Genomic DNA, 26,823 nt, shown 5'->3' with positions numbered 1-26,823 from the left:
AGCTTTTCACCATGAGGAAATCTCAAGTTACCAAGCGCTGTAGATGACACTGATGACGGCAGGTAGAACGAGGCCTTATACTTTACCCTCCCCCAAGTCCCTTCACTTCACCCTCAAAGTCAGCTTATGAGTCACTGGCGCAGATACCATAATCCCTAGTTTAAAAAACTGAGCAACAGAACGAGAACGTGATCTTGCTCAGTCACAAACAGAAATAATCACAGAACAAGGAGAAAAACCAAGCAACTGATTCTTAGCTAGTACAGAAGTGTATTTGCTCTTGACCAAACACAGTAGGAATCCAGGACTCACCATTACTGCCGATGGAAACAGCAATGCATTGCCAAAAAACAAAATGGCCACAAAAATCAATGTTATTTAAGTGAAAGATTTTAATAAAACCAAAGCTAGTGTTAAGCGCGAGTCCTGATTCCTTTGTTTAAAAGAGAGAGATGCACAACTGTTAAGATTTAGGACACGTTAGGAAGCAATTAGGGCAAGTTAGCATTAAGGCTTCTTGAGTGTAATCAGAAGACATGAACGAGAATGTAAGGGAGACTACCCCCTTTGCTAGGTGATTAAATAAATGTTTTCTGATGCAAGGTCCACTCCAAACAGTGTCCGGTGTCCCTGTGGGAGATTCTTCACTAAAGTACTGGGAGAGTTTACATACTGCTCGGCACGCAGGAAGCCTTAAGAAAGGATTAGGTGCCGTTGTTTCCACTGTTTAGAGTAACTGTTTCTCTCATCACTGTTATTGTTGCGGCTGAACCGCAGAATATCCGGTGCCATACGACAGCCAACCTCGGCGCATCCTAACGGACCGAGACCTATCCCCGGCGCTGCCCAGGAGAGGAACCTGAGGCCCAGACCCACGCCGCGGCCAGTGGCGGAGCGGCGCGGGGTACCCTGGCCCAGCTCGCCGCCGGCGCCTCGTCCTTTCTCCTCCTCAAGGCGGGGCTGGCCTCCCGCGCACGCCCGGACGCCCCCGACCTCCTCGAAGCACTCACCTTCATGACTGCCAGGCCCGCAGGCCACCGGGGCTCGGCTAGGGAGTCCATGGTCTCCCCGAAAGAGGCTGGGAGGGTCCGCTACCCACTGGTCTCCCGCGCTCTGCTGCCACTCGAAATTCCCCGCGCTACAGAGTTACGTCAGCAGCCCGCGACGCGCCCGACGCGTGTGCGGAGCGTGCTGGGAGTTGTAGTACGTGGCGGAGTGCAGCCCACGATGCTCTCATTGCGCACGCGCCAGGCTTCCGCTGTGCAGATGTGTGGTTAAAAAGCCTACTTGCGGGTTTTGTACTGTACCCTTAATAAGTGAATAACTGTTCAATGTTAGGATAAGACAACCTAGAATCAAACCAAATCCAGGCCTTGCCAAACCTTTCAAGGTCTAGGCTCATGCCTCCTCCTTCTTGTCACCCTCCCTGATTGCTATAATGGGCTGTCCCTGCTGAGAGCCAGGGTTTTTACATCCATTATTTCAATCTCACCCCACCGCAACACTGAGAGTAAATGTCATTATTGGTTTACACAAGAGAAAGCTTCGGCTCAAAAAAGTGAATAGAGTTTCTTTGAGTCACACAACGTCTTTGATCAGACTACAAATAGGGCCTACAGACTTAAAAACAGGAGCTCTTTTATCAAGTAGGATGATTAATTTAATTTAACCATCTTAACTTTGGCACGTAGCCTTCCAGATATGTCCTGTGCAGATACATAGATACAGTTTCCTTCCCACAAATGTTAATATATTCAATGCATACCTCTGTCAACTTGAGTTTTTCTGATGGTTTACTTACATTCTGAGACCTCTCCATGTTAATACATATAGATTTACCTCATTCCTTTTAATAGCTACATAGTCCCTAATACAGATGTACCACAATTTATCTATGCCAATACTGAGGACCATTTAGGTTGTTTCCAGTTATTCATTATTACAAACAGTTACAATGAACACACTATCTATATAAATCGTGGCACACTTGAGCCAGAACATTCAGGGGATAATTTCCTATAAATGGAACTACTAGGTGAATTTGTGCACTCTTGTAAAACTGTGATAGCTAGCACTATGTGATTTTCCAAAACGGCTGTACCAATACATGTATACTCTCACCAAGTGAGTATGAGTGCCTGTTACCCAAATGTGAAGCACTGACGAGCGTACCACCCAGTCTGTCTTCTCAACTCAGCACTCATTGATAGGCTGTCTGATGTGGCCTCCATCACATTAGGTCTCATGGGCAGCAAGTCAGGATAGACCAAGTCAGTTGCTCAGGGAAGACCCCTGCAGCTTGCCCCAGCAACCCCACATGGTCCATGTATTCATTTCTTCATAATTCTTTTTAAGTGCTTATCATTGGCCAGTCAGAGCTTCCCTGTGAAGTAGGCAGAAGTGAGGCTGCCATTGCCATTTTATAGATGAAGACAAGGAGGCTCAGAGAGGTTAAGGCTTCACTCCTTTGGGCTCTCTTCATAAGGAACGCTGGCCCCTGAGCCAGAGATATACTCAACTGATTTTTCCCAGCCTATGCCCAAAGACTCATTGGACAATAATAATATTAACAGTATTTAGACAAAGGACTTTAGTATCCATCACAACAATAGCTGACACTTATTAGGCACTTGTATGCACAACACTGTTCTAGATATTTTTACATATGTTGACTTATTTCAGACTCACTCCAACCAAATAAGGAAAGAGAAATAAATAGATAATGGCTTAGGGCATTCTACTAGTAAGTGGAAGAGAAAGCATTTGACTTGGGCACTCTGGCTAAAAAGTCCATATTGACCACTACAGAATAGTCTCATAAGGACCCCATCATGAGAATTATTCCCATTTTATAGATGTAGGAACTGAGTCACAGAGAGGCAGGACTCATTCAGACCACACAGCTTGTCAGTGGCAACGTCTAGCCTTGAAGCTAGATCTTTTAACCCCAGACCAGAAGGGATCACCCATTTTTGATGGAGGAATAACTGAGCAGACAAGGCTGCAGGGCAGCGGTCTAAGGATCCCAGGATGCTGGACCTAGGGGGCTCCAGCAGGAAAGTGGGGAGTGGCAGCTTAGGGGATGCAGTGGGTTCATATCAGCCAATCAGAAAGAGGCATGTAAATGAACTCCAGGCTGCACTGGATGCATTGCCTAGTTCTGGATGCAGGGAGAGGGGGTAGGCTTGGGAAGACAAAGGAAGTGAGACCGAGACCAGATCCCAGGTCTGAGTTCACCAGTAACTGTTCTTTTTTGGCACTAGTTGGTTACAGGGTTTAAGGTGGCAAAGTGCTGGGGAGGTGAGAGAAGGATAGAGAGGAGATGAGAAAAGAGAAAAGAAGTGGGGAAGGAAAGGGAGAGAGAGAAAAGACAGGGAAAGAAATGCATGCTTCCATTCAACTTTGAAGACAGACGTGGAAGCAGACATCACTTGTTGGTCCTGGGGTCCAGATACATCTCCCCATCTCTAGAGAGCCTCCAGGGCAGCAACCCATGCCATTTATCTCTGAGTCCCTGCCACTAGGGGCTTGGTGAGACTGAATGAACGAGTGAATCACTAAAATAAGTCCACATTCCCATAAATCTCCTCTGTGGCCAAGCAGTTCCCTTCCTGCCCTCTTCAATAGCACCCACTCAAGCCCACCTCTGGGCCAGGGAAGGAAAGTCCACGCAAGGGCACAAGCAGGCTCTGAAAGCCACTTTGAGCTCAGGGCAAAGCATCCATCTTGCCCTCCCCATAGTGTTTATTCACCCGCGGGAGCCAAGCTGCTGGTTCCACAGACATTCTCCTTCTGTTAGATCAATAAAGAGATTGTACTTCCTTACTAAGGAGTAAAAACAAAGTGTTCTGTACAAAAAAAGCAAGCCAGTGCTCAGTAGAATCTCCTGTCCCACTAGCTCAAAGTGAGAATCCAGGATAGGGCGGCCAGATAAAATACATGATGCCCAGTAAATCTGAATTTCAGACCAACAGCAAATAGTTTTTTAATATAAGTATATCCTAAATATTGCACATGACATAGTTGAACTAAAAAATTATCCACTGTGTGTCCGAAATTCAAATGTAACTGAGCATCTTGTAGTTTTATTTGCCAAATCTAACAACCCTAATCAGGGGAACATTCTCCCTGGTCTGGCTGCACCTTGAGGGGCCCCAGGCCCCTGGGTTCCTTTCCAGGGTCTCTCTTCATCACACTCCTCTTTGTCCTCCATTCTTACTCCAGGACCCATTCTCATCTAGGCACAGGAGATGGATATTGAAGGAGCTCAGGCCTTAAACCTTCTTTCTTCCCTCCCTCCCTCTTTTCCTCCCTCCATTCTAACAAATGATTATTGAGCCAGTACCCACCTTTTCCAGGTGCTGGAATACAGAGGTGAACAAGAGTCTTGGTCCCTGCTCTCAGGAGCTGACACCCTGGGGGGAGGATTGGGCCAGGACAGAAACAAGGGAGAAGGTAAGAAACAGAATAGATAAACTCATTTAATAAAATGGTTTAAGTGATGTGAAAACAAGAGAGGATGGTACAGTAGAGAGTGGGGAGATGCTATAAACTGGCTGATCTGGGAAGTCCTCTCTGAGGAGGTGACATTTGCACTAGGACCCAGCTAATAAGATAGAGGCAGCCGTGCAAAAACTTGAGGGTGGAGAGTTTCAGGTCTTGAGAAAGAGTTTGGGTTTTAATCCATGTTAACTCAGGCAAATTATTGAACCTGTCTGTACCTCAGTTTTCTCATCTGTAAAATGGGGATGATAATGATAGTATTTGCCTTATAGGGATGTTGTGAGAATTAAAGAAGTTATTGCAAGTTAAGTGCCTACGGTAGCACCTGGCACCTAATAAGCAAGTGCTGTGTCAGTGTCAGATGCCAGGGTTGTTATGTTGTTACAAAAACAGGGGGAAGCTGTTAAAAGTTTTTAGGCAGGGAAGTGACATGATCTGATTTACATTTTCAAAAGATTTACATTTTCAAAAGATTTCACGTCATTCATATTTTCATTTACATTTCATTTCTAGCTGCTGGGTGATGAAAAACTTTTATGGGAAAAGTGTAGACATACCCAACAGGGGCTGTGACAGAGCTGGGCCAGGTGGCAGCAGTCCCAGGAAGTGAAGGTGCTTTGGGCTCCATACTTACTGAGGACTCTGTCCCTATGACCAGGCCACTCCCTAATTCCTCCTAGACATGGACCCTGCCTTGTTCTCACCAGTCACTCCCACCTTGGAGGCCTAGCCCCAGGGCCAGCACATGAACAAACCCTAACAATCCTCCTGGATGATGAGGGACGATGGGCCATCCCAGATCATCCAGCCCCAGCCAAGCCATCTGCTTACTGCAAAGAGGAGCTCAGCCAGCCCTGCCCATAAAACTGCTCAATGGCCCCGCTGACTTAAGCCACAGAAAGAATATTGATTGCAACTGATCATGGTAAATAAAAAATGTCAATTGTCTTAAGCCATTAAGTTTGAGGGTGGTTTGTTACACAGTAATGGCTAACTGCTATAGTGAGCAAAAACCACAGTGACCCTCCCCAGGAGTCTTCTCTTTGCCTGGAGGCTGGGTTAGGAGCCCCAGTCCTATTGGTCCCTCCTTTCTTCAGAGCCATCTTCTTCTGCTCTCTTTGATCCCAATACTTATCTCTACTCGGCTTCCAACCTGATACTGAACATCACAGGGGCCGGAGCAAGATAATTCTTCAATGGAACAATTCCTGTCTCCTCAGGCTCCAAGCCATTCCTCCTGCAAGGAAGCAGCCCTCTACCTGGAGCTAACTGAGGGGTGTGTAGCTTAGTCCTGTGCAGAAAATCTCCACTATCTGTCATGATATCTGGACACACTCCGCTCCTTATTCAAGCTCCAATTCTTTGGTTCTTAAAGGCTGTTTAGATTCCCAGAGCCCCTTTGGGAGAGTTGAGTGTCCTCGGGGATGCTAAAGCGGGTTGCCCCTCTCATGTGATAGCACAAACACACCACATGGCAATTACTTCATCTCCCCAGCTAGATTGCCTGAGCCCCAACCCAGCTGTGAGCTGGGGGCCCAACAAATGCTCAATGGGTGTGTCACCTGGCCTGGGGCTCTGGGGCCCTGGGACACAGAGAGTGCCTGGGGCTAAAGGAGGCAAGGGAAGGACCACTGAAAGGAGGCAGGGTGGGAGTCACCCAGGACAGAATTCTCTTTGGTGACTAAGGGAATGAGATTTAAAGTCACACAGACCTCAGTTTGCATCAACGCTCTGTCATTGACCAGGTGATCTTGGATGAGTCACTTACCTTTCAGAGCCTCAGTTTCCACTTTTGTAAGATAACAATGCCCATCTCCGAAAGTTGTTAGAATAATCTTGTTTAAATGTCGGGAAGCACCTAGCAAGGTATCTGACACATAGTGAGTGGCTGGTGATGGCAGTAGGAATGATATTGGGTTGGCCAAAAAGTTTGTTCAGGTTTTTCCGTAATGTCTTATGGTAAAACACAAACGAACTTGTTGGCTAACCCAATAGTTATAATTTTGACTGTTATTATCACTAACACCCATTGTTAATCAGAAGGCAAAGAGGTTAACAGCACCAGCTCTGAAATCAGGCTGCCTGAGTTCAAATCTCAACCACACCACTTACTAGTACACACATTGGGATCTCTAAATATTGTCCCCATGAAGAGGAATCAGAGCTCCTTGGAGACATGGCTGATTTTAGGTCTGGGGCAGAGAAGATGCAAGAGGAGCCTGGAAAATCTTATTGTGCCCAAATGAGGAAGTTGCCCAAAACTAATGGATTCAGCTTGAAGTTGCCCCTGCTGACTTAAGCCACAGAAAGAATACTGATTGCAACTGATTGGAATGCACTGACTATTTTAAAATCCAGGAATTTATAATCCTGGATTTAACCTCAGGAAAAGCAAAGAAAGCCCTTATTTGCTACCAATGGAGGCATTGATTGTATTGGCTTCTTACTCTGGAAGTTGATAAGGCGAAAGAATTAAGCATTTATTCTTCTTTTGCAGAATGAACTAGGGAAATACTAGCCCTTGTTGGTGAGAATGCCAACTGATAAATAGAGAAGAAATAAAATTAGAAAATCATTGTAAGACCATTGGGTGGGAGGCTCTTGGGGGACCAGATACTTAGATTCCAGATGATCAGGCCACGGTAGCTTGGTCTTTCTGGTGACCAGCCCCCACCCAGGAGTCACCCAGGAGCCCACCCAGAGTCCTCTTATTAGAACAAAAGATGCTCCTAGTGATCTTTAACTTAGGAAATTACAAGGGCTTTAGGGGCTCTGTGCCAGGAATTGAGGCAGAGACCAATATATATATATATTCTATTATGTCACAAACATACATGGAGGACAGCCACCAGGGAATTGACAGCTCAAGGAAGCAATCAAACAAATGCAGACCATGACACATTCTACCAGAAAATGAACCAGAGTTCTTCACAAGTCGTGAACAGAGGTCACAGTTTTAATATAAAAAGACTTAACAGATGGAACCCTATTATACCCTTCTCTGGCTCTTGATGTGAACAAACCAAACTTCAAAAGACATTTTGGGGAACAACCAATAAAATTTGAGTATAAGTTAGGTATTAAATTACACTGAGAAATTATCGTTGATTTTGTTAATTGTAATAATGGGATTGTCATAGATAGAAAAAATGTCATTTTTAGAGATGCTGCTGATGTATCTCAAGGTAAAATATCATGATGTTGGTGATTTCTTTGAAATTTTAAAAATATAAAGCAAACTTGGAAAAGTTTAAATAATTGTTTAAGCTAGATGATAGACGTACATTATTCTCTGTATTCTGTGAGTTTGAACCTTTTCATGGTAAAAACTGGAGACCACGGATCCTGCCTGCCATTTTATAAGTGGCCACATGATGGGAGTAGAGTATCAGGCTGGATGTGGGCCCAAGCTTTGAGGAAGAAATGCAGAGTAGCAATCACCCCCATGCATTCCTTATGTATTTAGTTCATCTCATCCTTGCATTTAATCAGCCTTTTACTAAAGGGCCTGTGCTGGGCCTAAAGAGTCAAATTCAGTCCTGTCCCTGCCCTCCTGCAGCCACTTGTCTAAGTCGTATCCGTGTATCTGGGTGCCAGGAAGGAGCAGTCCACCAGGAGTCTTGGTGGGTCCATGCAGACACAGGGGTCTATATGTTTGCCATCAGTGGACTGGAGACCTAGGCTGGGCATGCTGGAAACAAAGAAATTAATGTGGGGGCAGGGATGGGGGTGCAGGGAGGGGAGCCAGCTACCTGTGTTTGGAGTTGACCTCTTCCACGGTATTCAAGTTTACCACTTATCAACTGTGTGATCTTCGGAAAGTTACTTTACTTCTCTGAACCTGATGGGGCTCAATGATAGTTCATACCTTACAGTCTCTGTCGGAAGAGAATGAGATAGTCCACATAAGTTGCTTAGAATGGTGCCTGGCACACAGTAGGTGCTCAATATGGACATGTTTATATACCCATATGTTCCCATTTGGAGCTCTGGGACAGAAGTAGGCAGTAAGCTAGCTGATTTATACAAGGCCCCAAGGCCTACTGGGGAAAAGGACAAATTTGTCTTTGGGACTGGGGCACTGGAATTAGGACTCTCCAGAAGGCAAGATCATCACTGTAGCAGCTACATTTACTGAGGGTTTTCACCTGCACCAGACACTGTCCCAAGCACGTCCTATGTCCTAACTTATCTACTTATCACGACAAGCCTCTGAGGCGGGTACTGTTACTGTCCCTGCCTTAGAGGTGACAAAACTGAGGGGCAGAACTGTGGAGAAATTTCCTGAGACTTCTTAGCTGGTAATGAGGGGAGGCCAGGATTTAAACCTAGGCAGTCTGGCTTTGGAGTCCTCATTCACATCCACGAGGGTGCTTGTACTTCTCTTAGGCAATGGGTGCTGTGGGAAGACAAAGCATTTACTTAGAGACAGGGTGCGGGGGATAGAGGGGACCAGAGTGTATGGAATCCTGGACTTAAAGTCCCTGTACATCACCTTCCTCATGTGTCAAATAGGGATGCTAACAGAATTTACCCCTGTGGGTGGTCTTAAGGGTTCAATGAGGCAAAGTATGTGAAGTACCCTGTATTGTGTTCTTGGAAGAACTTCCAGCATGGCACATGCTTGACAAGTATTAGCTTGATTACTGTTAAGTTAACCTGGAGTCCAGGGATAAGTACAAAGTTTGAGTGTATCTGAATGAGCATTTTTCTGGTGTATCAGTTAGCTATAGCTGCGTAACTAACCACACTACAACTCAGTGAGCATTTACTATTTACCATGGTCTACAGCACGAGGACAGCCCCCAGGGTCTCCTTTGGGCAGCTATTCTTTCCTGATACAGGGTGCGGGTGGGGTTGACACCACCCTTGACACCAGGGGTTGCTCAGACCCTCTGGCTGCTTCAGGGAAGCCCTGCAGGACAATTCTGGCCAAGGTGAATCGAACTTAAGACTTTTCTTGTGTTGAAGCTGAAGAGATGCAGGTCGGGGAGCTTCCACAGCCATTAGTCAATCGAGAGATATCAGAGAGCCCTGTGAGCATAAAGGCAGAGCTGAGTAGAGTCAGCCTGAGAGGAGGAGACTGCGGCTGGGAGAGCGCACCACTCTCAGACCATCCATGCTTGGGGCCCATCCTAGCCTGGAGTTCCCAGCTATGAGAGCCAGTGAATTCTTTCCTTAAGGCTGCTTGGGTTGGGTAGTTTGTCATTCGCAACCAGTGTCCTAAACAGATATGCCCAGAAGTGGGCAGTCCAGCAATGGACTGCTTTGTGGTGGCAAAACCGTTATGCAGCTAAAATGTGCTCTTTGTGCCTCTGTGGGTCGGAGATGCCATCCTTTTGATGGTTGTCATAATGATCAAAAATGAGTCAAAGCTGATATCGGGATTCTGGAGCAATCGTCTTGTGCAACTAGACTGAAGCAAACTGAGGGTAGGAACTGGGTCTCATTCATCGGTTGCCCCAGCAGCCAATTTGGGGCAAGGATCACACAAAAGTGCTTCCCACACCCTTGTTGAGTGAATGACAGGCTTCTGATTTAGGGCTCTCAAGTGAGCACGGTTGCTTTAAGCCAGTAAACAGATTACAGAATGCATCCAATATCCAGCCCCTCAGCAGGTTTCACAGCATTGGAGCCTGGAATTAGCGAGAGGCTGCAGAGAGTGATGAGTGGTTATGGGGGACTGATGGACTCCCTGATGCTGGCCGAAGACCTTATTCTCTTCTGCAAAGAGGCCCCTCTGTGAAGATCCACCAGAGGGCTCATCGGAAAGGAAAGGCCCCGAGTCTTCCTTGACCACGGCCTTACAGTGAGCTACCTTCATCATGGGGTCCTCTGCCAATCCGGGTGTGATGAGCTTGCTCGAGGGCAGGCAGGACAATGAACGTGTAAACAGCACAGCTGTGGAGTCAGATGGACTGGACTCAGATTCTGGCTCCTTCACTTCCTAGCCTGACCTTGGGCAAGTTGCTTAGCCTCTCAGAGCCTCTGTTTACGCCTCTGCAGAATGGGGTTTAAGGAGAGTACGTATCTTCAATAGCTGTTTTGAAATTTTGATGAGAAAATGCATGTAAAGGGCTTAATCTAGTGCCTGGGACAGAAATAAGTGATCAACAAACACATCTCTCTCTCACACACACACACACGCACACACACACACCCACTCCAAGGGGCTGTATCACATGTGTGTAGATAACAGGTGCTAAAATGCTGCATAGGCAGTCACATTGGAAATAGCCTGTGGTCTCTGATGATTTGTCATCAACTCTTGAAGGCCCCTCTGCAGATGACAGCTCCCCACGCCCCACCCCTGCCTTTGCTCTGAGGGTCCCAGTTCTCACTTGCCCAGCTGGCACCCCATACTTACCTCCTTCAGTTAGCTCTGCAGCAGACACAGTCCTCCTTGGAACCTTGGCCTTCACCCTGCAGGATCTGAGCTAAAGGACATTTCAGAGATGCTTCCCAGGGGAAGCACACGGACCATGGACTGGAGGGTAGGAACACCCCCCTGGGGCCTCCCCATCCCCAACGGGCCACCTCACCCTTCCAAAAAGCCACTGGAGCAAGTTTGAGAAAAGTTAAGCTGTTTTATTTCACAGGATAGCTCCACGTCAAACCAGCAGGCACCATCAGAATACGTGACAGAGGATCCAGTCAGACACTCTACAGCACGGGCGCTGGGTTGTAAGGTAGAGAAACGATGTTCGGGAGAGGGCAACACTTATCACCACATGGGGACAGGCAACCAGCAATTTCCTAGGGTGATTTCAGTTTGATTTTCCTGACAGCTTGGGGAGGAAGGAAACCAAAGGAAACAAAATAGACCAGCCACTCTGAAGCAATCGAAACCAAACCTATTGCCAAACCGTGTAAACAGTCACATTGCCGGGGACTAGAGCCTGAGCAGAAACTCTGGCCAGAAGCTACTTCCATCCGAGGAAAGCAAAGTGCACTCTGGCTGTTCTGGTTCAAGGCTGTCATGTGCCTGGGACAGTTCACACAGAAAGGTGGTGTCGGCAAAGGGCAGTCCCAGAGCATGAGACGGGTGGGACACTGGCAGATCAACCTCAGAGAGGCGAGGAGGACCCCGACCTGGCAGCAAGTCCCTCCTCCCAGCTCCCCCAGCAGCTTTGGGTATGTGGGGAATTCTCTACACGGCTGCTCAGAGGAGCAGGCACCCCCAGAGAACCGGGGAAGTTGACATGAAACATCAGCATTAGCTCTGCACAGCAGAAATCGTTAGCAACACCTCAGCTCACCACCCTCCTGCCTTTCCCTCCCGACCCCCCTCCCCCAACCCAGCAGCACCCCCCGCCCTGCCACCTCCACGCTTGTAAGCCAGCCGTTCTTCTTTCTGGGTTTCTCAGGAGGATGAGGCATTTGCTCTAGTGTGAGAAGTTAGGGACAGAGAGACTGAGAGGAAGAACCATCACATTAGTCCTCGTGGTTTTCCTTCCACTGCGTACATGAGCTGAGCGCCAGATAACGACCAGGTCCCAGGAAGCCCTCTGCATCCGTGCCTCCTGAATGAGAAAGAAACACCCCAACAAGGCAGTCCGAGGGCCTCCAACAGGGAAGCAAGCCCCATGCCAGGCCCTTGCCCGCACTGGTCCCCTACGGGAACCACCAACCAGTTCTGGAGTGTCTATAAGGCAGATCGCTGAGCTGCTGGTTCCAGCCGGCAGCCGAGGGATGGCTCCACTTCCCTCCGTCTCTTCCCACTCGGATTTCTTCACAGAATAGGAACCCTTCGTCCCTTGGGAATCCATTTCTCTCCTGCCCCTGGGCCCAGTGACCTCAGAGAAAAGACTCCCAAGTCTAATTCCCAAGCTGACAATTCCCTCCAGTTGTGCGCTCTGTCCAGGGTTCAAAAGGCGCTTCAAGGTGAGAATTCGTTAGCACTGAAAACAAGGAAAGGCAAGAATTTTTCACAGAATCCCACAGCTCAGAGCAGCTCTTTAAGAGGAAAGGGGACTAAAGGGAGAGAGGGAGAGAGGGGTAGGAAGCACGGCTCGTCCTCAATTTTATCCAAGAAAGGTCCTTAGCGGCTGGAGGCTGGGCCCCAGGCCCAGGAAACTAGACCAGGAATGAATTGTCTTTGGTCAGTTTTAAATGAACATCTTGCTGGTTCATTCCTAAAAGAGACTGAACACCAGTAACATGTAAAGACAAAAGGCTTGACCTCAGGGTAAGTTGAAGGTTAAGAAATCATTCTGTGAAGCAAAAAAATAAAAATAAAAAATAAAAAAAAAAATAAATTGCCCGTTATCAATGAACTGAGCGGTACAGCTTTCGGTAATGGTGATGGACAAGTAGGAAAACACCACTTCCCCTTGTACAATTGGTTATATTGAGGACTACTAACTAGGTTACTACATTTTCCCTCACACTCACTGTACAGTTAGGTTTCTGGTATTTGTTTTTACATTGATCTATCTACTAGGTGCAAAGATTTGGTGAGTGGCATTGGCTATAATTTCATTGTAGCCTTTTTAAAAATTACAGTTTCACATTTTAACAGTTACTTTCCAGCATTTAAGCAAATACAGCAATATATAGTGGACTAACACAGGCAAGAGTCAGGAAGAGAATGCCAATGCTTGTGGCAGTGGGTGGGCCTGGGTGCGTGTGGAGGGGGCCTGAGACATGCAGAGAGTGCCAGATTGGGGGGGGGGGGCAGTATTTTTCCATTTGGTTCTGCATCAAGGCTCAGATTTGGAGCTGGATGAGTGGGGTGTGAGGTTCCCTAAATGTAAACTCATCAGCCGTTTCCCAATGGAAAAATAGGTGCTTAAAGAAAACAGCAAAGGCTCGGCTTTCAGGCAATTTTGTGAAAGGCAGGCCTGTTTTCAATAAGGAAAGATCAAGTTAGTCAATTCAGAGGAAAATCCATGTGATCTGACTGGTGTTATGTATATCAGGCAACAGATCTGTCAACTCAGATTTTCGCTTTACATCTGGTAGTCATGGCAGAGAATGTGACATTTTGTACAGGAGGCCACTGCATTGAAGGTCTGGGAGTCTCTCTGGGGAAGAAATGAAAAGTCTCATATCCTGGCTGGACATCACAGCATCCTTACAAATAAATGACTTTAGGAGCCGGACCCAGCCCCATTCTCAGCCATCTATTAAATCTTGGACGAGTCCCAGCCATCCTAAGGCCTTGCTTCCTTTCCTAAGCTTTAATATGGGGGTATCTTTATGTGCTAAAAGGCAGAGGGCTCCTAGCTGGTTCTGAGGCTGTTTCATTTCCAGCAGTTCTAGGCAAAACAAGGAAGGTCAAGTTTGTCACTGGCCTCTCCCTGGCATTCTCTTTTTTTGTGCCCTTTCTTATTCTTCCCTCCACTGTGTGCTCTCAAGGCCAGTGTTACAGGCAAGGCAGCATAGCTCACCACCCCAGGTAATGCGGCTTCATAGGTTCCCCCGCTCCGGGGACCTGAGGAGAGGGCGAAACTTAATCCAATGGGCTGAAATGGTAATAATGGAAAGTCAAGAGGTGATGTATCTGCAGGACTGTATTTCATGGCTCTTATGAAGCTGGTAGGAAAATTCCACTGCCTACTTCTCAAATGCCATTAGGAGGTTTCAGAAGAAAGGTGTTGGATGGTTTTCACCTTACTGATGACTGTGAAAGGAGCAATCGTGTTGGCATAGTGCTTCCTAGTTTGTACAGCTTGCTCGCTTACATTTTATGGAGGAGGAAACTGAGGCTCAGTGAGGTGAGTGACCGATCCCTCAATTCTATCCCTGTATTTTCAATTGCGTTAAATGTGCTGGAGGAGGTGGGTGAAAGGGTAGGGAAGGGGGAGAGGGAAGCTATTTCATTGCATAAACTCCACTGAAATGTTCTCTAGGACGGCAAGTGCCAGGGACTCCCTCCCTGGCCCTGGTCTGAGTGGGCACGTATGGCCCCGTGTGCTCCATGCAAGAGGCTACCAGCCAGAGTGCGTCACGGCCTGATTTCAAGTTAAAACGACGGGACTCAATGTCTCCTTGCCTGTTTAGTTCCATATCTGACACAGTATAATTAGTAGAAAGAGGAAAAGAAAAAATTAAATATTTTGAAAATGGTATAAGTTAAACCTCTATAGTTACCACAGATTTATTCCTACAGCGTTTCTAGGTATTGAAGTGTGCCACACCACTGTGTTTGATTTTTTTTTTCCTTTTTCCCAACCACACATAATACTGTGCTACGATGGGGCCCAGGCTCTCACCATCCCCTCTTCTACGTACGAACACAGGCCACTGTGGTCAGGGCTCTTCTCGCCAGCGTCCTCCATGCCTTTGGGGTGCAGATGGTCTTAGCTTCCGGGTGGAAAGGCAGGGTCTCTGGGGTGGATGGGGAGGGGGCTCTGTGAAGGGTTCCCCACCTCTGGGAGCAGCCTGCCTGGGGTACTGCCTGCCCCACCTTTCCTTTAGGGGCAGACTGTTCTGGAAGGCCACAACTTCTGGAGACAGTGGGAGACTGGTTTTGTTTTGTTTTTCTGCAGGTTAGTGGTATATTGCTTCATTCGCAGTTACTGTGGGCCTTTAAATTCTCCCAGAAAAGTCCCTGCAAATCCCACCAAATAACTCAGCGGGAGATGTTTGGTGGCATGGGTCTGAGGTAAATCTAAGTTTCATAAAAAGAAAAAGGAGATCCTATATACATCTTGTATGTGTGTCCAGATCTAGTATATGTATATAGATGCATAAATATATATATACACACACCTACAGACACATACATGCATCTATACGTGTATATATGCACACACACACACATATACACATATGGATGTATGTACAGAGAATGTCGAGAGAATAATTTGCCGGTGACGATATGCGGGTGAAGCCACTGAACATTTGCCACCATCTCGGGACACGCTCCAGCTAGGGCCGCTGCTCCTCACCACTTGGGCATCTGTGTGTACACGGGAGGGAGGCCTGTGGATTCACGAGGCTGCAGGCACGCTGTAGCTCAGGTCTGGGCCTCAGCTCTGCACAGACCCACTCCCAGGCTGACATTCTGGTCCCTGCCCGACAAGGCCAGGAGCACTGGGAGGACGTGGAAGTCACAGAGGCCACCCTCAGCCACAGTGGGCCACAGGGCCGGAGCCGTGCCCACCACCCCGCAGGTCACATGGTGCCCGACTTGTCGGCTGAGCTGTTGGGAAACATCTTCTCCGTGGGCGTCACGGCCGGGCTGCCCACGCCTGAGCTGCTGCTGCTGCTGGACCGATGCTGGACCACGGGCCGCACCGGTCGCATTGGGGGAGGGCGCAGCTGGGCGCCGGCCAGGCGGGCGGACAGGGCTGGCTTGAAGGTGGTCATCATCTCGGTGGAGGAGCTGCTGCTGCGGCGCATGGCGGCATCGGGGTCACGGATGACGATGGTGTGCAGGGGGCTGGCTGGCTCCGAGCTGATTGGGCCTGGTGGGTTCTTCAGGGGCTCCAGGGTGTCCAGCACCACGTCTGGCGCCTGCTTGGCCGTATTCTGCCTCTCCAGTTCCCGCAGCTCGTGCAGAGCCGTGCTCATGGTCTTCTCGATATCCTGGGGACAGAGAGAGCTCTGGTCAGCACGGAGTCTGGAGGCCTGGGATTTAACCCTTCCAGGGCTGCTGACCAGCTTGTGGGCTTCTTAGGGAGGCTTCCCACAAATCTCATGGCTGGGATGAAGATTCAATCCCAGGAAAATCAGTGTAAGTATCATAGACCTAGTGGAGACAGGCTCTACAGTCAGACAGACCTGGATTCAAATCCTGGCTCTGCTGCTTCCTTGCTGTGTGACCTTGGGCAAGTTACCTTACCTCTCTGAGCCTCAGAATTCTCATCTGTAGATTGCAGGTAAGTGTAATACTGACCTCAAGGGGTTGATGAGTGTATTAAATGATATGGTCCTTGCGAAGAGCATGGCATGGCACCTGGTACATAGTGAGTGCTCCCAAATAATGGCAATATGACAATAACAATGGCAATAATAGCTAATACCGAGCACCAACTCAAGCCCCTTCCTCTAACAATTCATTTAATCCTCACACTTATCTGGCAGGAACTACCATTATACTCACTTCACACATGAGGAACCAGAAGTTCAGACTGGCTAAGTAACTTGTCCAAGGTCACACAGCTACTTAGCAGCATAGTTGTCTGGCTCCAGAGTTCATGCCCCTAACTATTGTTATTAAAGAATATATCTCTCCTTTGTCCCCAGGAAAATTGTTTGGAGGTTATATATCAGAATGTTCACAATGCTCACCCCAGGATGGTACCACTGTTACTTTCTTCTTTGTATTATAATAAAATTTTGCTTTTTTAAAACTGGAAAATTTTAAAAACAACAAAAATCCTCATCTGCCTACCCAATTCCCAGGGATATTGTGCTATATAAGAGCCCTTTGAATGACCCAGAGAAAGATTCTGGCAGCCCAGAGGGCCGGCCTGTGGCTCAGCGTTCCAGGAGGGGGTGCTGGCGCTGGATGGCAGCACTTAACCCAGGAGCCCTGGGCCTGGATGCAGAGCCCAGGTTTGGGAGGGACAAGCTTCCTCTGCTACTGCTGCTAGGCAACCTTGGGCAAGTCTCAGCGGCTCTGCACCACATGGTCCACGGGCTGAAAGCCCCTTGCTGGCTGTGAAGATGCGATGAGACAGTGGACGTGATGACGCTTTGCGAACTGCTGTTTCACACTATCTGCAGCCGGAGTCCTCGGCTCCTGTGGGGTTTCCCAGAGATGCCTCCACACAGAGGCAGGAGTTGCTGCTCAGGCTGAGCTGGGCCACCGAGGGGACAATGAGGGACAGTGCTTAGTACTGGTGCTGGAAGGTGCTGGCCCACCTCTGGCTCCAGGATGACTATTGAGACACACTTGCTATTCCGCCCTGGGGCAACTCTGGAAAAACTGAAATTCTGGTCAGACTGATGGGGTTGTGTCCACAGGTGTCCTGGCCGGGCCCTTCCCCACCCAAGTCTTCTTTTACCTTCTTTCCTCCCCTGTCCTCGGGTGGATCTGCCTGCTGGGCCCTCACAACAGGCTCCAATCTGGCCTCCATCAGGGTCCCAGCCTATGGTTTTGCTTTGTGAAGAGACTACTGATAATTAGCTAATGGCTAACATTAGCATTTATGCTTCCCTGAGACATTTTATCCTTTGCCTATAACACTATCTACTTTAAAAAGATGCTGTTTGTGCCTTTATCCACAAGGGTTAATTGTGTGTGTTGTTTGGAGGGAGGGGATGGGGTGGGGACGGGGTCCTGCATGACAGGGAGAAGGCAGTCCTGTCCCCACTTTTGCGACACCACAACCCTGCAGTGACAAAACCTGCCTTTCACGCCCCAGTCTGCTTCAATTAAGTCCCCCACTGACATCACTACTCTGCTCTACTCCAACGGGAGCCAAAAGGCAAAACTAATAAAATATAATTATTGCCCCTCCACCACCCCCCACCCCCAACCCCACCACCACTCCACCCTCACAGAGTGTGAGCCAGAGAGACAGCGAGCTCAGAGAAAGATCGGCTGAGGTATTTAGGCGTGAGCCTTGCGTTAGTCTGAGAGGTGATGCCGTGATCTCAGAGTGGAGCTGCAGAGAGGCGCTGGGGAGCACAGACAGTGGGGAGGGAAAGTGATCCCTTTTCACCTCCCCCCAAATGAGACCTTCCCACCTTGGATGGCAGTTTTGCCAGATCCCCAAACCGCCTCTTTAACTGCGTTCAAATCTAAATCCTAAAAGACATTTTGAGACCAGAGGACTTCAGGTGACTCCACCTACTACTTGGATTCTCCATGCTACAGCTGCCCTCCGCAGCCTGCAATATCAGGTGCTCATCAGAACCAATGCCGAGCAGTCTGGAGGCCGTCCAGTGTCCCCTTGGCTATCTACATATGGTTTCCCATGCTTTGCTATTTTACTTCTGTCCATGAAAGCAGCTCTCAAATGGCAGCTATCAAATTAGACTGTGCAGATATGTCTGCAAACAGAAAATGCAAGCGGCATCCCCCACGTGTATTCTTTAAGCTGGTCTTGCAAAATGCTCTGTGACTGAAGGTCAAAGAAGTCTGGGAGATGGGTGTGCCCTGCTCTCTTTCTTGAAGATTCGCAATGCACATCAACATATTTAATAACACTTGTGGCAGACAAGCCATTCAACTTTGTCAGACCAGCATTCCCCAAACTTTCTTGACCATAGAACACCTTTTTCCCCTCCATTAACACCCCATGGAATTAGTCTGCTGTGGGACCTACTTTGCAAACAGTGGCATAGACTGAGGTTGATTCTCCATATAAAGGGCTCTGGGCCTCAGGCGGCCCTCTACCACCACGGACCTCAGTAGAGCTTCCAGGTGACGGTGGATGCTAGGGGGATGCTTCCCAAGAGGATGGCCTCCAAGGATAAAGGGACCAGCAGGCTGCCTGGCTGCTCTGCTGGACCCATGACAGGGCGCTGATCCCTTAGGAGTGGGCACTGGGACACGGGGCCAAGCTAGATCCTGAGAGGAGTTCCACTTGCTGAGTTGATGTCCCTGAGCACCTTCCTGGCCTCCTCTAGAACACAGCCCCCAAGGCACAACTATCCCTCCCCCTTGTGAACAGAGATTCAATACCACTCTTCACAAGAGAATCCTCACTGCCCTGAAGGCTCTGATCGTCTCTCTTTTCTTAACTGGGAGAAAACATTGGAAAGGGGATATGTAATGGGCACCCTGCCAAACTCCAGAGGGAAAAATGGAAACTTCTGAACTATGATAAAAGTGTCAAAAACACATGAAAGTAGTTATGCAAATTATTAAATAATTTAAACTGTTTCATAACAATTTCTTACATGAATTTGGCAAGTGTAAAAATTACACAGGTTTCTCATCCAAATTTTTAAAAAGTTATTTAAAAAAGCACAAAACTCTAAGCACTTTGGAAGAGCCTGGAACATTTTCCGCTTCCAGCTTCAGCTATTTAGTCCTGCCTACCCTTTGGGCCTTGGGTACTGTCCTCCCGGGGGGGCCGTCTCTCCCTGCCTACGAGCAATCCCCACATTTTAGGCTTTCGAAACTCAGAGTCTCACTCCTTCATGACTCCTGACCCAGCTGCCGTTTCACAGTTGTGTGTGTGGCTGGTTGGCCTTTCCCTCTCTTCTCTAAACCATAAGCTCCATGTGGGCAGGGCCTGGATCCACGTGAGGTCATTACTACACTCTCAGTGGCAGCCAACGATTGTCACACAACAGATGTTCAATCCTAGCCAATGGCTGCACCCATCCGGTTTATGCTCCCACGGCGGGGGGGGGGGGGGGGGGGGGGGGGGCAGCAGGGGGACAGGAAGTCAGCTCGCTATCTATCTCACATCCTGGCTTAGCCTGAGTCTGGCACGAAGGGCGAAGTGGCTCCCGGTCTGCAGGGGCCCACCCCCTGCCCTTCCGGGGTGTCAGCTTGCACGGCCTGCCTTCCCGCTGGCCCTTACTTCTGCCAGGGCCTCGGCCTCCAGGGACTTGTGGTCCCCCAGGCTGCTGTGCCTGGTGGAGCCGCACGTCGACCGGATGCAGTGCCCTTCGGAGAGCGCCTTCTTGTCAGGGTAGTTGATGCTGCCGGCGCTCCCGAACGTCGCCATCCTCCGCTTCTCGGGGCTCTCGATCCTCCCCCTGGTGAGGGGGATTTTGTGGGGGCTGCTGGGGCAGGCGGCGGCCCGGGGTGGCGTGTCTATGCTGGGGCCCAGGCCGCGGGGTGGGCTGTGTGTGTCGCCCCCGCTTCGGCGCCTGGGGATGGCCGCTCCATCAGATCGTAACCGCACTCTGCAAAGGAGCCAGGGGGCGGGGGCACGGGGCAGAGGTCAACCCTGGCCAGTGTCACATGGGTCAGCCAACCCCCAGGCCACACGCTACACACTAGTCTAGGGAGTGGGTATAGTAAAGCCTCATTCAGCCAGACTCTGGGATTCTGCCGTGAAGGTACCGTCTGAGCACGTAACTCAGGCCAGCAGGTTTAATCTGCACACACAAAGGAATCCGGGGTGTTCTGCTTCCAAGCTGCAGCTAGTGGTGGTGCGAATTACACACTGAATCTTGCCTGCGTGTTAAGTCAGGGCCAGGAGGGTTTCAGCCTGGGAATGCTTTGCTCATGGTTAGTTGGGCTCATGATAAGCAGTTTAGACGTCTCCATGATTCCAAAGGGCTTCTGATTGGTCTGAGGCATTGAGGCTTGACTGTACCAAAAAGTTACCAGCTCCCTACAAGCACAGGAGCTTCCCCCCACCCCGCCCCCGGGACCTGATCACAGCCCAGTGTTGTCACCCTCCCCCAATCTCCCAAAGGCCTGTTTCTATGAGGCTTTTCCAGACCTTGGACAACTAGTCATTAAGAGTAAAACTTGCAATCACTGGAATGCCTTTCATGCATTTGGATACCTTTCACCCCTCAGGGAGGCTGTGGTGGAGTGAAAAGGGTTCTAGAGTGTCTACAGGGAGGGCAAATTCTTGTTCTGTCTCTGTCACAGACTTTCCAGCGACTTCTTTCAGACCCACTTTATTAATCTGTTAAAAGGGCATAATATTCCTTGCCCACCTCTGAGGGAGGTTCAGGAGGCAGGGAAGCACTTTTAAGAGGTTCTACCCACAGGAGATTTTGCTATATCCTATGGAGGCCACCGAAGGTCCAAAGGTACCGGTGAGGGGAGGGGAGGCTGGAAGTGGTGGGGGGGGCAGGAGGAGGGGCAGAGTGTGGGGATGGATCGTGACAGGGACAAAGCTCAGCGTGGTCAGCAGTGCTTTAGACCCTGTGCCACCAGCCAAGCTGAGCACCACGTGGGGGCACCCCAACAGGACCAGAGCATAGGTGCTGGGGAAGAAGAGTACTGGGAAAGAAAGAACGGGAAGAGGGTAGATGAGGGAGGACAGAGGGAGAGGGAAACTGAGGCAGGAGAAGATACGGCCCCTACTAGAAGTCAAGGGACCACAACTCTATTATCTACCTACCCCAACTGTCCATCTCATCCAATTCTATCACCTATCAGCACCCCGAACTGAACGGAATACGCTGAAAAGAGGCACTGGGACTTCTGCTGAAATAAATTCATGAACCTATGTTCCTACTGGGCTGATTTCTCTGGCTCTATCTGCATGTGCCCCATGTGTGGGTTGGTCCCATGACCTCTCCACCAAAAAAACAGAGAATATGACATTTTGAGAATCCAATTAAGAAAGCAGTGAGAAACTGCCAGCTTTTCTTTTCTTTCTTCCTTATTGCATTTTTTTTAAACAACCATGTGCTTTGGACTATACCTATAGAGGGAGTGAAGAGCTCAGCTCCTTACCTGGCAGAAAGGTCATGTGACAGCCCCACGCACATGCCGGAGTAAAGAAACTGGCAAATTCACTCCCACCAAATATGTGGGTGGAGCCGAGTGTCAACTTCCCCCCACGCAGTGGGTATGAGACTTCTGTTTATGCAGTGCACTTCAGGGAGTGAGCTTTACATTTTTAAATATGACAACTTAGGTCTTCAACAGAAAGTGGGGAGGAGGTGTAAGAACTGGAGAGATAGAGAGAGAGGAAAAATACTTGCCAATTGTAACTCTCTCCCATTTGTTATTATTTTAAATAAAAAGCACTGGTTGCCAATATTTGTCTTTCCTCTTCCTTCTCCACCTCTGTCCCAAGCTGGATCACTTTCTACCTGACATCCTAGGCCAGTTCCAGCCAGCCCACCAGGTGTGCGCATGTCACACCTTGTGGGGAACAAGAGGCCACAACAGCCTCCCTCTCCCCGTCCTGTGCCCTTGCTTCCCCCCAACCAGACATGAATGGGCACTGCACTAGCAGGAAAGAATGAATCCGCATTTCCTACCGGCCCATCACCCCCCCAAAGCCGTAATCCGAGATGTGCTCCGTGGGGGACTGGAGGTCGTTTTTGGAGGAGGCCTTGTCATCCAGCAGCGGCCCACTGCTGGCCTCACTGTCGGCCTTTTGGCTCAGGCTGTCCGAGAAGGCATCGTCCCTGGGGAGAAGGACATATGTGAATTGGGAGGGCTTCAGAGAACCTGGGATGTGCTGAGACCTGAGGGGCTGGATCTACATACACCTCATGGCTGAGCACTGCCAATTCTCCAGCAGGAGGCCCTCTGTGGTACTGCCCACTCCTACCTTCTTTTCTCCTCCCCTCATCTAGGCTCTTCTCTCCCAGCTGCTAGGGGCTGGGACAAAATAAACAGGAGGGTGTCCTTGGAGAAATGGGGGAAGGGGCCTGCAAGCTGAGCCCTGGGTGCCGAGCAACACTTTGGGGCTCAGCGAGGGAGGAGGAAGGCGCGTCCATCCCTCCCCGCACTGGGGGGCTTTGGACAGGTGTGAGGGGGCTGGAGCTTGTTGGGGTACCCTGCCTGTCTCCGCTCACACCCTCTCCTTCCAGTGACCTGTCCCTGACCTCAGAGGCCTGGGGATGTCAGAGGGTTGCCTTGGGTCCTCCTGTTATTTGCCAGGCCCTGGACTTTTCTCTGGCTCCAGACTGTCCCCTCTGCCATCAAGATATACACCCTTGGCCCCCTCCCCTTGAGGCCCCAGTTTGGTGGCTGCTTCCTTGGTAAATCAGTTCCACCTGAGCGTGACTGGAGCTCCAAGGGAGTGTGTGCAGGAACCTTCAAAGGCTTTCAAAGAATAGAAGGTGTAGACTTTCTGGGCCCTATGGTAGGGCTAGGTATTTGGGATGCAGGGCTTTTTGTAATAACTAACATGGTCTTCTTTTTTTTTTTTTAATAGCACCCTCTTAACTGGAATTGAGAGGATGATTGTTTCTGCCCATCCCCTGATAGAGCCACCTCAGGGTAGAAAATGGTGGGCAGTTAACAAGGCAGCGGGATGGCCACTGGCTACAGGGAAGGCCCAGGAGGATGGAGGTATATGGCAAGATCCACGGGACACTGAGAACCGTATGGGTGATAAAGGCCCTGGAGGCTGTCAGGTGGGCCAGGATGGCGAGCCAAGGGCACAAAATACTGTCCCTGTGGACTCTTGAAGGCTGAGCAATTTGCTTATTTGTTAAGTGGATCACCATTCAAAGGGAGGTCAGACATAATCCATTCTTACAGAAGACCAAGTGTGTCATACCAGGGAGAGCAAACTGCTGGCATACAATCCAATACTCCTATTCCTGTGCCCATTCCAGACATCACTAATCAATCACGATCTTCTTCACAGAAGGTCCCAACTCCCACTCACATGTCCTGTACAACTATGTACTGATGTGGGATGAGCCCATCCACGCCGTTGTGACGACCCTCCCACCAGTCCTCAGAGGCGCGGTGGTACAGTAGCAGTGAGGCTCCCTTCTTGAAGGACAGCTCACGCGGGGACCGCCCCACGTAGTCAAACTTGGCGATGGCCTCGATCTGCTCCACTTCTAGAAGGAAAGCAAAGGGAAGAGCATCTATGAGGTCAGCAGAAGAGCAGCCAGGAGCCTTGCTCAGATGGCCCTGGCTTCTGTGGGGCAGCACAGACAGCAAGCCTGGTGAAAACAGCATGGGCTGGGGCTCAGGACACCGGGTTCTAGGCTCAGATCCACTCCCCACGGTGACCTCCCGCAGGCCATCTAACCTCCCCAAATGGAAAGTGGGGCTGAAATACTACATCCTTACTTTCCACTGCCCCTCTTGTTCTCCACTTTTTAACACATATTAAAACAATATTATAAGAAAATTCTTTTTCTTCTCTCCCTTAATGCTAGCTCTGTTTCCATTTTTCCATGAACCCTTTCCCTCTCTGCTCACTTATAATACTGTCCGTGGTTCTTACCTTTTGGGAAGTCAAACAGCTGTTGTACGTGGATTCTCTTTCATGTAAAAGATTGTACACGATTTTTAAGGGTTCCCAGAAGCTTCTCTTCAGAGCTCCTTGTTATGGACTGAATTCTGTCTTCCCTCAAATCCATATGTTGCACCCCCTAACTCCCAATGTAACGTTATTTGGAGACGAGATGGTTTGGAAGTAATTAAGCTCAAGTGAGATCCTAAGAATGGGGCCCAACCTGATACAGCTGGTGTCCCTCTGAGACGAGGAAGGGATATCAGCAATCTCTCTCTGTCTCCGCGCACGCACAGTGGAAAGGCCATGCGAGAACACAGCGAGAGGGCAGCTGTCTGCAAGCCAGCACCCAACCCTAATGGCACCTTGAGCTTAGATTTCTAGTCCCCTGAACCGTGAGGAAGTACATTTCTGTTGTCTAAGCCACGCAGTCTGTGGTATTCTATTATGGCAGCCCGAGCTGACCAACACACTCATCCACGAACTTCATTTTGGGGGAGAGAGAAATCTTATGGGGGCTACAGATCAAGCATATCTCCTTGCATGCACACATTCACCCATCAACGTTTTATTCTTCTCTGGTCAGTCACAGGCCCTGCCTGGGTTAAGCAATGAGAATATAGCTCTTGCCCTTGAGACACTCCTACTGCCCAGCTCTGTCACCTCATGTTTGTGTGACCTCAGGCAGCTTACATAATTTCTGTACACCTCAGTTGCCTTTATGGGGATTAAACAATAAGGCATGAAAGATGACATACAGATAGTCAACAGGTACATGAAAAGATGCTCAACATCATTAATCATTAGGAAAATACAAATCAAAAATCAAAACCACAATGAGATATCACCTCATACCTGTTAGAATGGCTGTTATAAGAAAGACAAGAAACAACAAGTGTTGGTGAGGATGTGGAGAAAAGGGAATCCTTGTGCACTGCTGGTGGGAATATAAATTGGTGCAGCCACCACAGAAAACACTATGGAGTTTCCTCCAAAAATTAAAAATAAAACTACCATGTGACCCAGCAATTCCACTTCTGGGTATTTATCCACAGGAAATGAAAACACTTAACTTGAAAGGATATCTGCACCCCCACATCCACTGCAGCACTATTTATAATAGCCAAAACATGGAAGCACCCCAAATGTCCATTGACAGATGAGTGGATAAAGAAGATGGGTGTATATTAACAATGGAAAATTATTCAGCCATAAAAAAGGAAGGAAATCCTGCCATTTGCAACAACATGAATGGACCTTGAGGGCATTATGCTAAGTTAAATAAGTCAGACAGAAGACAAATACTGTATGATCTCACTTACATGTGGAATCTAAAATCAAAACAAACTCATTGATTAAAGAGAACAAACTGGTGGTTGCCAGAGGTGGGGGTGGTTGAAATGGGTAAAGAGGTTCTAAAGGTACAAACTTTCAGTGAGAAGATAAGTCATGGGATGTAATACACAGCACGGTAACTACAGTTAACAATATTGTGTCTTATATTTGAAACTTACTAAGAGAGGTCTTTTTTTTTTTCATTTTTCCCAAGAATTTTATTGAACAACATATTCACCCTTTTGTTCCACTACCTTCTGCCATTTTTCAGGCAACTTTATAATACCATAAGAGAGTAGGTCTTAAAAGTTCTCAACACAAGAAAAAAATGTAACTGTGTGGTGATGGATGTTAACCTGACTTATGGTGGGGATCATTTCATAATATATACATACATTGAACCCTTATGCTATACACCTGATACTAATAAACTGTTATATGTCAACTATACCTAAAAAAAGAAAGACACTAGACTTCAATACCTTAAAAACAAGAGACATACATGAAAGTGCTCAGCATAGCAGAGATATATACTACATTAGGTATTCAGCTGATAACAGCTCTTTTAATTATGGTTATAATTACTAATGGCTTCAGCTTATGGAGTGGGTCTAGATAAAGAAATCTGAGCTGCAGAGACTTTAAGTGTTTTGCTCAAGACCATGCAGCTAGTGATCTTTGGGAAGGAGACTTTTGGGGAAGCAGGATGGTTACACCTGTGATGTATTTAACCCATGTTACAGCTTGTACTCTAAGAGGTAGAAAATGGTAGAAAATGGGTCGTGCATAAGTGTTAATGTATTTGTATTTTAAAGCAAGCACAAAAATGTGCAATATTATAAAAATAATACACATGTATGTACCTATATAAATAGACAGATCTATTAAATTCTAATAAACAAAAGAGTAACAAAGGTGGTCCCTGTTCTCTCTAGCCTGTGGATACCTTCCCTGTGCTGAGCATCCACAGAACTATTTCCTCTCCTTCCTCGTGGATTATCTTGATTCTGTCCATGCAGCCATCCACCTATCCATCATGGAGTTAAGCCCACGATACCTGGCTTTGCTACTTTTTACCTGTGTGACCTTGAACAACCTAATTCTCTTTTCTAAGCCTCAGTTTCCTCATCTGTAAAATGGGAATGATAATAATAGTACCTACCTTATAGGGCTATCATAAGGATTAAACAAGTTGCTACACATGAAGTGCTTATAACGGTGCCTGGCA

The 26,823-nt window shown here is 48.4% G+C and overlaps 2 protein-coding genes across 4 annotated transcripts in view; both read right to left on the bottom strand.

Annotated features, from left to right (window-relative positions):
• The window catches only part of RAD18 (RAD18 E3 ubiquitin protein ligase), a 122,661-nt gene extending 121,511 nt beyond the window's left edge, over positions 1 to 1,150 (bottom strand). For all 3 annotated transcript variants that reach the window (XM_057706297.1, XM_057706298.1, XM_057706296.1), the window contains exon 1: positions 1,011 to 1,150. In XM_057706297.1, coding sequence (XP_057562280.1) covers positions 1,011 to 1,061 — 51 coding nt within the window. In that variant the 5' untranslated portion in view covers positions 1,062 to 1,150. The remainder of the gene's footprint in view (positions 1 to 1,010) is intronic.
• Positions 1,151 to 11,834: 10,684 nt separating this feature from the next.
• SRGAP3 (SLIT-ROBO Rho GTPase activating protein 3) overlaps positions 11,835 to 26,823 on the bottom strand; it is a 241,245-nt gene continuing 226,256 nt past the window's right edge. Inside the window, exons 19-22 of the mRNA XM_057706592.1 lie at positions 23,679 to 23,859; positions 22,315 to 22,464; positions 19,938 to 20,265; positions 11,835 to 16,038 (exon numbers count right to left, since the gene is read on the bottom strand). Coding sequence (XP_057562575.1) covers positions 15,625 to 16,038; positions 19,938 to 20,265; positions 22,315 to 22,464; positions 23,679 to 23,859 — 1,073 coding nt within the window. The 3' untranslated portion in view covers positions 11,835 to 15,624. The remainder of the gene's footprint in view (positions 16,039 to 19,937; positions 20,266 to 22,314; positions 22,465 to 23,678; positions 23,860 to 26,823) is intronic.

Source organism: Hippopotamus amphibius, chromosome 13 (assembly GCF_030028045.1).
Source record: "Hippopotamus amphibius kiboko isolate mHipAmp2 chromosome 13, mHipAmp2.hap2, whole genome shotgun sequence".
NCBI lineage: Eukaryota > Metazoa > Chordata > Mammalia > Artiodactyla > Hippopotamidae > Hippopotamus > Hippopotamus amphibius.
Note: the sequence above shows the minus strand (reverse complement) of the source record. Positions and strands in the feature narration are given on the sequence as shown.